This window comes from Urtica dioica, chromosome 5 (genome assembly GCF_054948205.1).
Source record: "Urtica dioica subsp. dioica isolate 48M chromosome 5, U.dioica_male_clone48M_v1_H2, whole genome shotgun sequence".
NCBI classification, from domain to species: Eukaryota; Viridiplantae; Streptophyta; class Magnoliopsida; order Rosales; family Urticaceae; genus Urtica; species Urtica dioica.
This window is the reverse complement of record NC_142760.1, coordinates 41348998-41362632: the sequence shown is the minus strand read 5'-3', so window position 1 is coordinate 41362632 and position 13635 is coordinate 41348998. Positions and strand designations below refer to the sequence as shown.

The window sequence follows — 13635 nt, the reverse complement described above, 5'->3', positions numbered from 1 at the left end:
TGAACATAACCAATAACTTTGAATGAATGTTTCAGATGTTGTGCAGAAAAGATTTTTGGATCCCAAATCAATTGGAACAAAGGTAATCTCTATTCATGCTAATATATGAATTTGTCTTCTTCATATAGTCTAGTCTATGTTCAACCACCTAAAACTTTAGGATGTTTATGCGAAGACAGAAGCCTATGGAAGGGAAGGCTACAAACTAGCAAAAAGGGTAAATTTGTCTAGCCCTTTATTTGAAATAAATTTTCATTTTAGTTGCTTGGTGTGTACTTCACACAAAGACTATTCACTAATATATGATTTTTTTTTCTATTCAGGTAATTAAATGTCTAGATGTCAGGTCCAACGACAACGGAGATCTTGCTGTCACCAAGGAGACCAGTATGAATATGATGTAAGAGATCAAACAAGTGAAAATGAGGTACTTAATTATAAGACACTCATAGCTGAAATGAGGAAACCCCTTGAATCCCGTATAATTGTTAGTGTTATGTTTCTCTTCTCCATAAGATTAGCAAGCTAAAACCCAACTTCTATAGGTGAGAAACTTGGGAAAGCCCGCGGAGATTGCCGAAACAAAGATGGTTCTGGTTTCAACATTTAAGACGTTCTTCATTGCCGGAATATTAATTGCTGTATTTTGACTTTGATAATAAGAGAATATGTTCTGTCCCTTTCTTATAGCCATCTTTTACCTTATGCTTTGTTTCACTTTTGAGAACAGTAATAAATAACAACTCTATATGAGAAGTTTGGGAGTCGAAATTTATTTTAGGGCCAACGAACTCAAGTTCATTCACTTGAATTTTCGGCATCTTCTAAGATAAACAAAAATTTCTCATTATAATTTGAATCGTTTTAAAAGTGTTTTTTGTTTCGAATATGGCTACTTTATTATTCTAAAATTTGAGGCATATAAAATCAGACTGTTTTATCGAAGAAAAAAAAAAAAAAACTGCACAGCAAGCAATAAGTAAGTTCTATGGATTTTTCTTTTGCCAAAAACAACTCTAAAATTGAAATACACATGTACGAAAGGTGTTACTAATACTAATATTAGTTGCTGACAAAAACTCGGCACTCATTTCATCCATTCCGCGGAACATAGCTTCCTCGACAAGGCAATTTCTTACTGATTACAGATTGTCCGCGGTTAATGGGATTATTATCTTATTAAAAGCTGATTAGGAGTATAGTGGCTATAATAAGGTTTACTCTACTTCGATGTATATAAGTTTGATGTCTGTATAACAAAGCCCGGGTTTCTCTAATATTTCATCCAACGAATGCTTGATTAAGGATTATAAAAGCTCACTAGCTACTACATAAAAGGAATATACAAAGTCGCTTTCATGTAGGCCTCTCCATCTCGATCCGTCCCAATCTCAGTCTTAACTTTGATTAGTTGTCTCGGTCAGAAACATTAAGGATAAGTTAATTAGCTATTTTCTATATTCGACCAACACCAGAATAATTTAGTTTGGACAAAACTGAAATGAAAAAAAGGTCAAACAAATGTCTAGTACATAGGCAAGTTCGGGTCGACTTCGCGGGCCCAGCCCTCGAGCCCGTCGATGAGGTCCTTGGCCGGACCGAGGCCCATCTTTTCGAGGGCCAGAACGGCTCTTTGGGAATCGTTTCCCCTTCGGCAAACTACGAATAATTGGGCCGTCGAACCGGAGCCCGTTTTGTTACTCTCTCTCTCAAGAGCCGACTTGATCTCGGGAAGCTTGGCCTCCAAGCTAGGAAGTGGAATGTTCAGGGAGCTCGGGAGAGAAACGATGTTGAAGTGGTGTTGTGGACGAACATCGACCAGTACGTACTCCTCGCCGCGCTCGATTCTCTCCCTTAATTCCTTGCAGCTTATTCTCGAATCGGGTTGAAGCAAATTCAACTTTGGCGGTGTCTACGAGAACAAAGAAAAAAAAATATATCAAGCCTCGGTATTTTTTTTATCTTGTTCGAAAAGGTCATAATCATCGACTTCACAATAAGCAATAGGATCATTTTGCTTATAAAATTAGTTCACCGCTCACACAATAGTTCATGGGAAATTTGCGGTAGAAGGCCATTTGTCTCTAGCCCTATAATTGATTTTTAGTATAATACCGTGACTAATGGGGTCTGAGTGAAGTCTGCATAGTCGAAATCCCGAAATTGTTGTCTTGTGAACGTTGAGCTTTCCCCACATACAACACAGTCTGATGACTTGCCTCGAATCTTGACCTGCGATGAAAAATAGGGGGCTCGTTAAGACTGAGCTTGCTCGCAAGAACGACTTCCCAAACATTATTGAAAATATCAGAGAGAATGTTTTGTCTTTTTAAGTTTTTTTTTAAAAATAAAAATAAAAAAATACATACAATTCTGATTCGGGCCGATAATGCATCTAAAAGAAGCATCCTTCCGGAAAGTGGTTCACCAACTGCGCCGGCGATCTTAATGGCCTCTAATGCTTGAAGACACCCAATAATTCCGGGAACTAAGAAAAGATTAATTTAAGACAAAAATCAGCTACATTGAGTAAAGAACATATAACTATTGAATCCAAAAAAACTTCTGTAACAATCTAATTAACTTACCAACTCCGAGCACACCACTGTCGGAGCATCTTTGACACGCCGTTGAAGGTGGCGGAGTTGGAAACAAGCATCGATAGCATGGACCGTTGTCAAAATTGTAAACTGTGAGCTGTGAGACGTATATTAATCAATGATTGCTATTAATTTTTCTGTGTAAGCACAACAATATATAGTACAAAAGCCTTATGTGTATAGTACGGAGTTCATTACGTACCTGACCTTCCAATCCCAGAGCAGCGCCAGAGACTAGAGGCTGCATTATTGAGGATATCGTAACGGTTAAAAAAGATATCGAGCTTTTCTATTGAGTGGATTAGGACGTTCAATATTATTTTAAATGTTGAAAATGTCTTCGAACCAAAAATCGGGTAATTACCTTGCCTAATACCACACAGCAGTCACTGATCATGTAACGGCTCGGAGCATTATCGGTCGCATCAATAACAATATCATATCTGCAGTGTCAATCAATTACAGTAAAATTTCAATGATTTCGAAAATCCGCAGCAGATAATAAGTGCATAGTAAAAAAAAAAAAAGCATCCAAATTCAGAGTTTAGAGCGTACTGGCTCATTATTTCCAACGCATTGGATGTACGCAAAGCTTCTTGGTGCTCCACGATTTTAGTAGTTGAGTTGATCCTGAAAATAAATTTCTGTTAGAAAAAAAAAAACAAAGAAACAGAGGCTTTCTCGATAATCAAAACGTACGCTCGACAAGTTGCAGCGGCCGATTTAACTTTCGGCTGGCCGATATATTGTTCCGTGTGGATGATCTAACACAAAAAATCAATAACCTAAAAGTTAACCCTTCTTTTCCCAAAATTTTGCTAGCTTTTTTCTCTAGTAGATTCCAAATTTTTTATTTTTTACCTGCCTATGCATATTATTGAGCTCGACCACATCGTGATCGACGATTCCCAAACGACCTTAAAGCCAAAACCGGAAATGTAGAGAAAGAAATTATCAGGACCTGAATTAACTAATGTTAATTGTGTAGGGAAATCCAACGTATGAATTTCTTTACCAACGCCACAAGCTGCGAGATATAACAGAGCCGGCGAGCCCAACCCTCCAGCTCCGACGACTAAAATCGAGGATTTCAACAGATTTGATTGCGCTGCAATGTTCGAATGATTTTTCGAATGAGCTTTATTTCTAGAAATACATCTATGATCACAATCAATTGGCTCTATGAAAAAAAAATGCTATCTTCACAAATTATAAAGACATAATACTCTGTTTCAGATATTATATTTGAATTCGTAATCAATGGAAAACGTAATATTCCTGCTGATGTAACTTCTTGCTTCAGAGATACAGCGAAAAACAATGGACATCTCTAATAAAGTTTAAAGCTTTATAATTGAGCACGGAAGGATTTGAACATTATATAAGATAAAACTTAGAGCTTCGAATTTCGTGTCATGTAGGATTAAAAAAACAACGATATTAAGACTAATAATAGCTCAAAAAGCAAGCTAGTGATGTAAATCAATAAATAAAACCAATAACCTTGAATTCCGAAAGAAGGAAGCAAAAGTTGACGACTGTATCGGTGGATCATATCGGCCGATAAGCCGTGTCCGAGATTCGGAGTCGGACGACAAGTTCCTCCCAAAACGACATCGTTTTGATTGATTCGTCTGAACTGAGCTTCGAGCTCGGAAATTTGAGCGTCTATGTCGTTCCTCTTGGCTTTGAGGGCTTCGATTTCGCGGAGGATTAGAGGTGCGTGTTCACCGTTAGACTCCATGGTCGCGCAGAGAGAGAGAGAGTGAGAGAGGAATTACAGAGAAACCCTAATGACTGAAAACGACGAGTGTCCACTGCGTTACTGTGGTCTCGTTTTATGATATAATCTTCTCACTGCCACGTCATTACTTAGCCTTGGGGTCAAGTTGTCAAATTAGTCCCACAAAACAAATCTTACTACAATATTTTTTTTTAATTTAATTTTTAGTTAAATAAATTAATGCTAAATTATCTTAAAAGCCATTTATTTTTATCTATGATGAAAATGATCCCACAATTTATTTCAGGAGAAATTCAACTCCAATATTTCCAAGCTAATTAATTTCGATAAAACCCCTCCAACAACCAACATTGATGACGACAAAGAAATAATTGCATTTGCATGGAAAAAAAGTGAATGGCAATTTTACAAAGCGCCACGTAAACTCTTCTCAAGATGACACGTGTTCTAAAGTTCGTCTTGATCTAAATTGAGCTCATCCTCTCTGAATTATTCTACCATTAAAAAAAAAAAAAAAAAAAAAAAAAAAAAAAAAAAAAAACACAGACACAAACACACAAATCTAGTTCTGCTAAAAGAATTCAAGCAATGCGTGGTCAAAACTTTCTTCTCGGTAGTGGCTTCTCAATCTCAATGATGTCTTTGATGAAGCCACTAATTCCAAGTGTTTACTGTCCAATTAAGGTAATATAACAAAACAATAATACACTATGTTCTTTTCGGTGTTAAGTAAAGTTTGTCAGGGAAATGAAGAGCATACCTTACTTAAATTTAACGATCTTCGGGAGAAAATATAGTTAGTCTAATAAGTGTTGTGTAACATGAGCCTATATATTCATTCAGCTGTATTTGAATTGGGCTTCATTACTGAATGAAAAACTAATAATAATCAAGTTCCTCTATTTTTGTATTGTCACTTACTTAGAGCCTACTTTCACTATTTCTCGAGTATTATTTTAAATAACAGTGATAATTAGTCTTACTAATGTATTTCGACACTGTTCATATATAATATGGTGAAATTAATTTTCTATATTTATGTTCTTGAATTTTTTATTTTTAGTAGTAAAAAATTACATGTAATAAGTTAGAAATTCATTTTTAAGTATTTACTTAAATTTAGCTGTAGTTAAATATTTTTTTGACGCCAATTAAATATTGAAGTTTATGAAATAAAAATAAATAACAATATTACACAAAATCTGAGTATTACACTTTTATTTTGATTTATTAGTTATTTTTATAAAAACAAAATACATATAATTGAGATAATAAACTATAAATTGTGTTTTGTGATATGGAATTTAACTAAAGACATGATATAGAATCGTGAAAAAAAAAATTAATGAATATGAATCATTACAAAATTTCGAGCCAAAGATGTTTTATATGTATATATATATATATATATATATATATATATATTTCATGAAATTAGGTATTTCATTTAGTTCATAGACATTTGAGCACTGATGGAATATAATTTTAAAATGGTATAAAATTTGTACCAACTTATAGTACTAATGTATCTCTGGCATTATAAAGAGATGATATAGAATCGTGATAATTTTTTTAATGAATATGAATCGTTACATCTATATGGAGCCAAATAAATTTTTTTTTATATTTCATTTAATTAATAAATATTTAAAAATTACGAGGTATAATCGTCAAGCTTCAATAGCTTTTTAGGGCAATATAGTTCGAGCTTTGAGCCAAGTTATTTAACGTTGAACATCATGATCATTATGAATTACGAACTATTATATGTATTGGATATACATTAATTGTATGAATGGTGTGTAGACATACAGTGAAGCAAGCAAGTTAGGGCATAACGGTCATAATAATAATAATAAGGAAATAGGGAAAGAGAGGGCTCGTTCCACGGCGGAGGAATTCAAAAGGGTGGCGGAGGAGAAACTCCATGGCGTTGACGTGGTGAGTCAAGTCAACGGCAAAGACAAGACTAGTGATGATGATCGGATCAATGTCAACAACAAAAAAAATGATGAGGCTAATCCTAAATCATAGAAGATAGTGAATAAAGAGATAGATATCGGTCTTTCTTTCAAATTATTTATTTAATTTTGCATTTTGTAAGTCCATGTTTTGGGTTTTAGTTGTTTTTGTGCTTTCGGTTAAGAAATGTGTAAGGAGATCAAGGCTTTAGTATTGGTGGTGGTTTATTTCTATATCTTTTCTTTTCTTTTCTTTTTTTCCTTTTTTTTATCACATTAATTTAAATTCCATCGATATTTCTCTTATATAGATGAAAAAACTTAAAAAAAAATTCAGTATTTACTTGCGAGTTATTGGTAAATAATTTGTGATTTGGATATGTTTGATTTACAGTCTTGAAAAAAAAATTATGTATAAATTTATTTTCTTATTTATTATTTAAAATTATTAATAATTTATGATATAAATGTCGAAATTTACATAATCTAGTAAGCAAATTTTCAACAACAAAAAAAAAATGTACTAAAATTAAACCACCGATTAATTAGTAACTGCAGTAATTTTTAATCATTGTTGTAATAACTAATTATGATGAAGCAATATTGTATAGTAACTCATGGACCAACCAAAACAAGACACTTTCATTTTCATTTAGATAGATCATAAGTCATATAAACTACCTTGATAACCTTTTTCCCCTATCTTCCCGCTTCTTTCTAGGTTAAATTCTCAAACTTCCAAAACACAGACCAACCAAACTTTCACAAACTTAGGACAAATAAGTAAAGAAAAGAAGCAAAGGAAACATGACAAATAGGGAGAGATCAACAATCAAGAAGAAGATAGAGAACCCTTGACACGACCTAAACAACTTTGATCTCATTGGTCATCCACCGGAGGCATTGGCTTCCCTGGCTTCCTTGGTGGGAAAGGCAGCATCGGAGGCTTAGGTGGTTTTGGGGGGAAAGGAAAGGGTCGCATCGGAGGTTTTGGGGGTTTTGGAGGGAAAGGAAAGGGTGGCATCGGAGGCTTTGGGGGTTTTGGCGGGAAAGGTGGCATCGGAGATTTTGGGGGTTTTGGCGGGAAAGGAAAGGGTGGCGTCGGAGGTTTTGGCGGGAAAGGTGGCATCGGAGGTCTTGGTGGGAAAGGGAAAGGCGGAATTGGAGGTTTTGGCGGGAAAGGCGGCCTTGGAGGGCGAGGCGGTTTGGGAGGTTTTGGCGGGAAAGGAGGCCAGGGAGGAAAGGGTTGTCCGTAACCGCACATCCCATACAGGCAAGGAATACCGATCTGACAGGCGTTCCCACACTTCCCGCAATTGAAAGGGCTAAAATTGGTGTTACTACACATGCCCCGACAACACTGCCACGAGAATGGGCACCGGACCCCACACAACCCGCAGTTTTCTGGGTCAGACGTTACGTCGATGCAGGTATTCCTACAACACATCTTCTTAGGGGGCCATTCCCCGATTGAACTACACGTCCACGGCCGCTTCCAGCACCCTCCCGGGCCCCACCTCGGCGGCTTCCCCCAATTCAACTCCGTCGTCGCTTCCTTCTTGATCAGCCATCGGGACGAGGTGGTGTTGCGATGGTGGGACCCACCGAACGTCGTGCTGAGAAGCGCTAGAAGTTGAATTGCGATCAGGATGGTGACTCTTTGCGCGTTCTTGACCACGAGCATTGTTTCGAGGGTGTTTTGGCACAAAATGAGAGCTTTTGAGGCTTAAATGTATTTATAGGCGAGTTAAGAAGTTGCGAAATCATTTATAATCTAATTCATGCTTTTCTTACATGGAGTTACTATAAATATGGGGGGACATGTGTTTTGGTAGGTGGTGTAGATCTTATGTTTTTGGTAATATTCAATTAGAAATAACTACATGTTAAGGTTGGTCTTTTTTACTTTTTGGTAGCAAATAGTGCTATGTGCGGTCAATGGCGTGATCAAGCTAGTGATAAAATAATATTGCTTCTATCTCAAGCTCTCGTATGCTAAAATAATTGGTGAGGTTTTTAGACCAGCAAATAAAGGAACAATTAAAAATGAGCTTTTTTTTTTTTTTTTTGTATAGTGATGAAAAACCAACATGTATCACATGATTGAGTAAGCTATGAAGAATTTACCCAAGCTGTTAATATGAAATACTCACAAGCATCATAAAGTTTGAGGAGTTACGAAATACTCTGGTTCACCATTAGCATATGGCATGGGAAGAACACTGAAGCTACAAACTTGACTTTGAAGTTTGATATTAATAGGTCAATTATAGCTAGAAAAAGGGCATTGACTTCAAAAACAAGATGCCGTTTTTTCTTCAATGGCCATCATAAATCAGTTTTCAGGTTTTTTTTTTATGATTCATATTATCGTGAAACATCTGAAAATTGATCAACTCTTAACTTGGGAAATTCATCCAACAATTGGAGGGCATTTTCACCTGAGGAAAAAAAGTTGCGGAACGGAAACAAATGTTCTTTTTTTTTTTTTTTGCTTGAAGAAAACAAAGTCTTCAACCATTTCAATTTGCGCTTGTTATTTGAAGCAAAATAAATTAATAATAATAAAAGAATTGCCTAGAAAAATTACCAAGTACAAACTTATAAAGCATTACTAATTTCTTGTTGTGGAATCAAAATAATTATTGCCATTCTATTTCCAAGCGGATTATTTTCAATGATTGCAAATTACCAAAATAAACACAGCACTGTTTTTAAACACAAACATATACAGAACATCAACATGTGAGAAGAGAAGGCAAACCAATTACCAGTCCTGCCATTTCATTGATGGCAACTCAAGTCGAGAATAAATTTTAAAAAAAATCAATAATAATTACCATCCAATCCAAGGCACATCACCAAACATTTTATTCTGCTCATAGCAAACTAGAGTATTTGTACATTACAAAGTATAAACCCACCGTTTCAGCGAAGGAAATAAAAACACAAACCCATAATCACATTACAATGACAATGGAAAACTGGACACAGCTTTCCTTATTTTAGAGGGTTTATTTCAACATCAAAGTATTGTACAGAAACAACCCAATAATATGATCATCATCAAAGCATAATTAATCGGCAATAAGAAAAAACCCGTTTTCCATTCATCACCAAATTGGGTTTTTTTTTCCTTCACTGCAGAACGACGAGGCATTCCCCGGCAACCACGGAGGCCGAGCGAGGCCCGTTCTCGACAGAGTCGACGTGTTCGTGTTTCGGGTCGTTCTCTTCGGCGGCGTTCTCGGCGGCTTGGTCAACGGAAGATATGGCCTCGAAGACGAGGGCTTTGACTTCTTGGAACCTCTCTTCGGAGAGTGACACCACGGCGAGAAGCTTCCACGCATTGTCCTCGGAAGCCTCGTCGTAGTCCTTCTTCCTCTTCAGCACCATGTGACCACTGATCTCCCACACCGCCGGATTCACCTGAGTGTCGAGAAGCTCCGCGCTCACTTCCCCGAGAGCTTGCTTCTCAGCGTAGCACTGCTCGTTTCATAAACAATATCACCGACTTCAATAACCATTTTGTGACAAGATATCCTCTTACACCGAAACTCTTTTAAAGTTTTTTTTTTTCCTAATACCCTTCCAATCAGATCATATGGGATTTCATCTCGAAAGTAAAAAAAGAATGCGGTGATCAAGTATTTTTACCTGGGGCAAGAGAAAGATGCGGTTTCCAGAGTCGGAAATGAGGACGTTGTAAGGGATGTTGTTGTCCTGAAGACAAATGCAAGCGTCGGAGACCGAGTTGGACAAGTGTTCGACGGTGTCGCCGCCCTCGAAGACGAGGCCTCGGACGGGATAGTTGTAAAGCTCGGAGACCCTCACGCCTCCTTCGAGAGTCGTCGTCTTCTTCGTCGGAGCCTTCTCGAGCGGGAACGGCACGGCCAAGTAATAAGCCTGTAAAAAAAAACGAAATCGACACTTTTTTTTTTTAGAGTTTTTCTTCGGCGACAAGTTTTCGACTTTTTAGGAGCTTGGTTGAAGTTTTTCGGACCTGGAAGTGAAGGTGGTTGATCGTGGCGAACGCGCCGAGGCTGTTGTAACCGAGACGGAAGTAAGGGTTTCCCGCTTCGGCCGCCATGTGGATCGCGAGAAGCAAGCTCTCGCGGTCGATCCTCTGAGGAAGGTGATCGAGGATGCGAGGGATCAACAGAACGTGTCCGTATTCAATAGGGCTGACCTGTAAAGATGATAAAAAAAGGGACAAAAGACCATTATATATTTCTCTTAATTCGTCATTAATTGATGGGTGTTTAAGCTTTATAGCCATTTGACTTATATCGTTTTGTATAATAGCCAACTTTTTGTAAATTTTTTGTAAATAGCCACTTCAACTTATTTACGGTACTCAAAAAGACAAAAAAAACCCCTAAATAGGTGGGAATGTTTTTTGGTATTTTTGTCTTTTTGAGTACCGTAAATAAGTTGGTTATTAACAAAAAATTTACAAAAGGTTGGCTATTTAGCAATTCTTTGACTTATCGGTGGCTTATTTGGCTAATTTTTTGTTAATTGTTTAGAGAACGATCCTTACGTTGATGGCAACAACGCTCGGGGAATTCTCGGGATCGATCGGAGCGCTCGGGAAGAACTGAGTGTCACCATCGCCGCTCTCTTCGAACTGGAAGAGAACCTCTTCTTGGCCGACTTTGGTGAAGTTGAACTTGTTCTCGTCGAATGGCTGAAGGACCTTGTCGACCCGGAACTCGGTCGGCCTCTTCTTCAGATGACGACCCTCGTTCAGTTGGGCAATGAACCCGTGCTGACCCGGAATCACCTGAACCGTAAAAATCGCAAAAGACGCCAACTTTTAATAACCAAGTTTCATAAAAATAGGCGAAAGAATCCAACTTTCATAAAACTTTATTGGCTCAAGAAGCACCTAGAACAAATATCTCAGGAAAAATCTAATTTCATTAACCAAGTGTCACAAAAAATAAAAAATAACAATAAAAAAGCTTTAGAACAATCAATAGAAAAAGTGTCGAATTTTACTAGCTCGGAAACTCCTCGAACGTAAAAAAACCCCAAAAGAATCAAACTTCTGCTAAGTAAACAGATCCAAACACAAACACACCTTGGTTTCGCAGGCCGTGACATCGTAGCGGAATAATCCTCTCTGGACGCGATCCTCCCACTAAAAAGGAACAGTAAAAAAAACACAGTAAGCTTCATCGAAACGATGACTGAACATCAGATCTACGATCCCGTTCACTCAAAAGGCTCCGTCTAATTGAACCAACTAAACAAAAACTAACCTCGCCGAGAACAAGCGAGTCGAGAAAAGCCACCGGAGGCTCGGCCTTGTCTTCTTCCACAACTTTCTCAAGCTTCTTGTATGCATACAAGGGAAGTTTTGACCCTATAATCCAAACACATCACAGCAACAACAAAAAAAAAACTTAGCACCAAAGTTTAGATCTTCATGAATAACTAGAATATGAACACAAAATACAAACTCCTCACCGAAATCAAACACAATAAATAAATAACCCAAACTTTGTTCATGGATTCAAATTCTTCATGTATTTTCATATTAACTCAATAATTTATTATAACTCACAATAAACAACAAAATCACAAATCCCTAACCCTAACTCCTCAAAACGCATACCAAACAACAAAATCACCAAAAAAAAAAAAAAATTAGTACCTGGAAGACAACAGGTCCTGAAGCAATTCCGGCCACATCCTCCGACTTTCGGCTCGTCGGAGTCGTCCTTCTGGTAGTTCGACACGACGGTCGGAACTCGCTTGATTCTGAGCATCATCTTATCGGCTGTTATAACACGACCTCTTGAACGGAGAAGGAAAGGAGGAGAGGAAGGAGAAGGGAAAGAGAGAAGAAACAGAGTGTGGATTGTAGATCGGAGAAGGAAGAGAAATCAGGAGTCGCCGAGGCCGCCGCCGGCGAGAAAGAGGAGGTCGGAGGGAGAACCGCCTTCGGAGGGAAGAGCGCCGCGGCCGCCGTGAGGGGAGGGGATACAGGTCAAGACTACTGAGCCTTTGCGACGGAGAATTGACCGGACATGAATCGGAAGAGACCGCGAATCTCCGTGTATAGCCGTGATGTCCACAACTTGACTCTCCTGGGCTTTACCCCCAAATTTAATCAACAAAAACACTTTGGATTCGATTGGATTGGATTTTGAGAGATGAAAGGTCGGAGCTTTAGGGCTTTTTGCAGGGATTGGTTTTGGGGACTTGTCGATTATTTCTGGTTGAATGAGATTAGGGATTTCTTTGGAGTGTGTGTTTATTATATATATAGAGAGAGGAAAAACAAGTGGCGAGTTTTTCTGTTGTGGCTGTGGTTTGGCCGAGAAAGAGGCGCTTTATAGAAGGCTTTGATTGAGTGGTGGTGTGGGTTTTGACCCTTGAGAGGCAATTATTGAGAGAGAAATAGAAAAATGTGGGGTTTTGTTTAATATTAAATAAAATAAAATAAAATATATTGTATGGGAGTAGATGGGCGAATATAAGATATATTGTACTATAAAATAAAATATTTTAAAAAAAATGGTATTGGTTGTTGGGTTGGAGAAATTATATGGGGTTTGTAATAATTCAGATGTGTTATCATTTCAGACCAAGAGCTTTTTTTTTGTGCCCACTGGGGGACTGTACGGTGACAAATAGAGAGACGAGTGCGTGAATTGATAATGATATATATAATATTTATGTCCGAGCAAAAATATTATATTTGTAGTAATATTCTATTCAGATTCCTTTATATTTTCTCTCTCTACGATCCTTCCTATGGATTTGGAGTCTTCTGATGGGGAAATGAGAGACATGTTCACATATCTCCTATTTCGTGGAGACTTTTGGACTAGTTTGATATGATGAAAGAGGTAATGGATAGGGAGGATGAAAAGTAAATAATTAAGGGAAATTTTGCTTTCTAGATTTATACGTAATAAAAACTTAGGAATGGGCTTATTAGGTGTGATATATTAAAAATTATTAATGATTCTTATTTTTCAACTATATAATTGAAAAAATATATTGAATTTCATTGGGATTAGTGAGAACTAAGACAACAGTGTAATAGAGTTGTCGTTTTCCTTAATTTCGATCAATCTCGATTAATTCCGATGAAATTTAGCATGGCTTTTTTATAAATTGATTTCACATGTGTTCGTCTAATAATTTTTTTAAAAATTGATTTCACTTGTGTTCGTCTACGGACGTCGGAGATCGACGAAGATCGTTGGATGAATGAGAATCGAGAGAGTTAGATAAATAAATAAGTGAGATAATGAGATAAAGTGTTTAGAGGAGAATTTTTGTTGAAAAAACACAATTAAAACATGACAAA

The 13635-nt window shown here is 37.3% G+C and overlaps 2 protein-coding genes across 2 annotated transcripts; both read right to left on the bottom strand.

Moving 5' to 3' along the window:
* Positions 1-1364: 1364 nt before the first annotated feature.
* CNX5 (co-factor for nitrate, reductase and xanthine dehydrogenase 5) lies at positions 1365-4412 on the bottom strand. Its single transcript, XM_089616099.1, has 11 exons — positions 4104-4412; positions 3616-3708; positions 3462-3517; positions 3300-3364; positions 3156-3230; positions 2965-3043; positions 2803-2841; positions 2589-2697; positions 2370-2488; positions 2116-2232; positions 1365-1912 (listed from the first exon to the last, which is right to left on the bottom strand). Exons 1-11 carry the CDS (start codon positions 4342-4344, stop codon positions 1526-1528), a joined length of 1380 nt encoding a protein of 459 aa, XP_089472225.1. The 5' UTR covers positions 4345-4412; the 3' UTR covers positions 1365-1525.
* A 4729-nt stretch (positions 4413-9141) lies between these two features.
* On the bottom strand, positions 9142-12687 carry LOC149398592 (GDP-L-galactose phosphorylase 1-like). The gene is made up of 7 exons (XM_089614973.1): positions 11968-12687; positions 11573-11676; positions 11392-11451; positions 10849-11091; positions 10309-10494; positions 9963-10211; positions 9142-9791 (listed from the first exon to the last, which is right to left on the bottom strand). Exons 1-7 carry the CDS (start codon positions 12083-12085, stop codon positions 9444-9446), a joined length of 1308 nt encoding a protein of 435 aa, XP_089471099.1. The 5' UTR covers positions 12086-12687; the 3' UTR covers positions 9142-9443.
* Between the last annotated feature and the right edge of the window lie 948 nt (positions 12688-13635).

Excerpts from the sequence above, each read along its gene's own strand:
- CNX5 (XM_089616099.1), bottom strand. The coding sequence starts at position 4,344 with ATGGAGTCTAACGGTGAACACGCACCTCTAATCCTCCGCGAAATCGAA. Across the intron at positions 3,709-4,103 it reads TCCTTCTTTCGGAATTCAAG|CGCAATCAAATCTGTTGAAA; the intron begins GTTATTGGTTTT and ends CGAACATTGCAG. Across the intron at positions 2,698-2,802 it reads CTCTGGGATTGGAAGGTCAG|CTCACAGTTTACAATTTTGA; the intron begins GTACGTAATGAA and ends TACGTCTCACAG.
- LOC149398592 (XM_089614973.1), bottom strand. The coding sequence starts at position 12,085 with ATGATGCTCAGAATCAAGCGAGTTCCGACCGTCGTGTCGAACTACCAG. Across the intron at positions 11,677-11,967 it reads CAGGACCTGTTGTCTTCCAG|GGTCAAAACTTCCCTTGTAT; the intron begins GTACTAATTTTT and ends TTTGGATTATAG. Across the intron at positions 10,212-10,308 it reads TCAACCACCTTCACTTCCAG|GCTTATTACTTGGCCGTGCC; the intron begins GTCCGAAAAACT and ends TTTTTTTTACAG.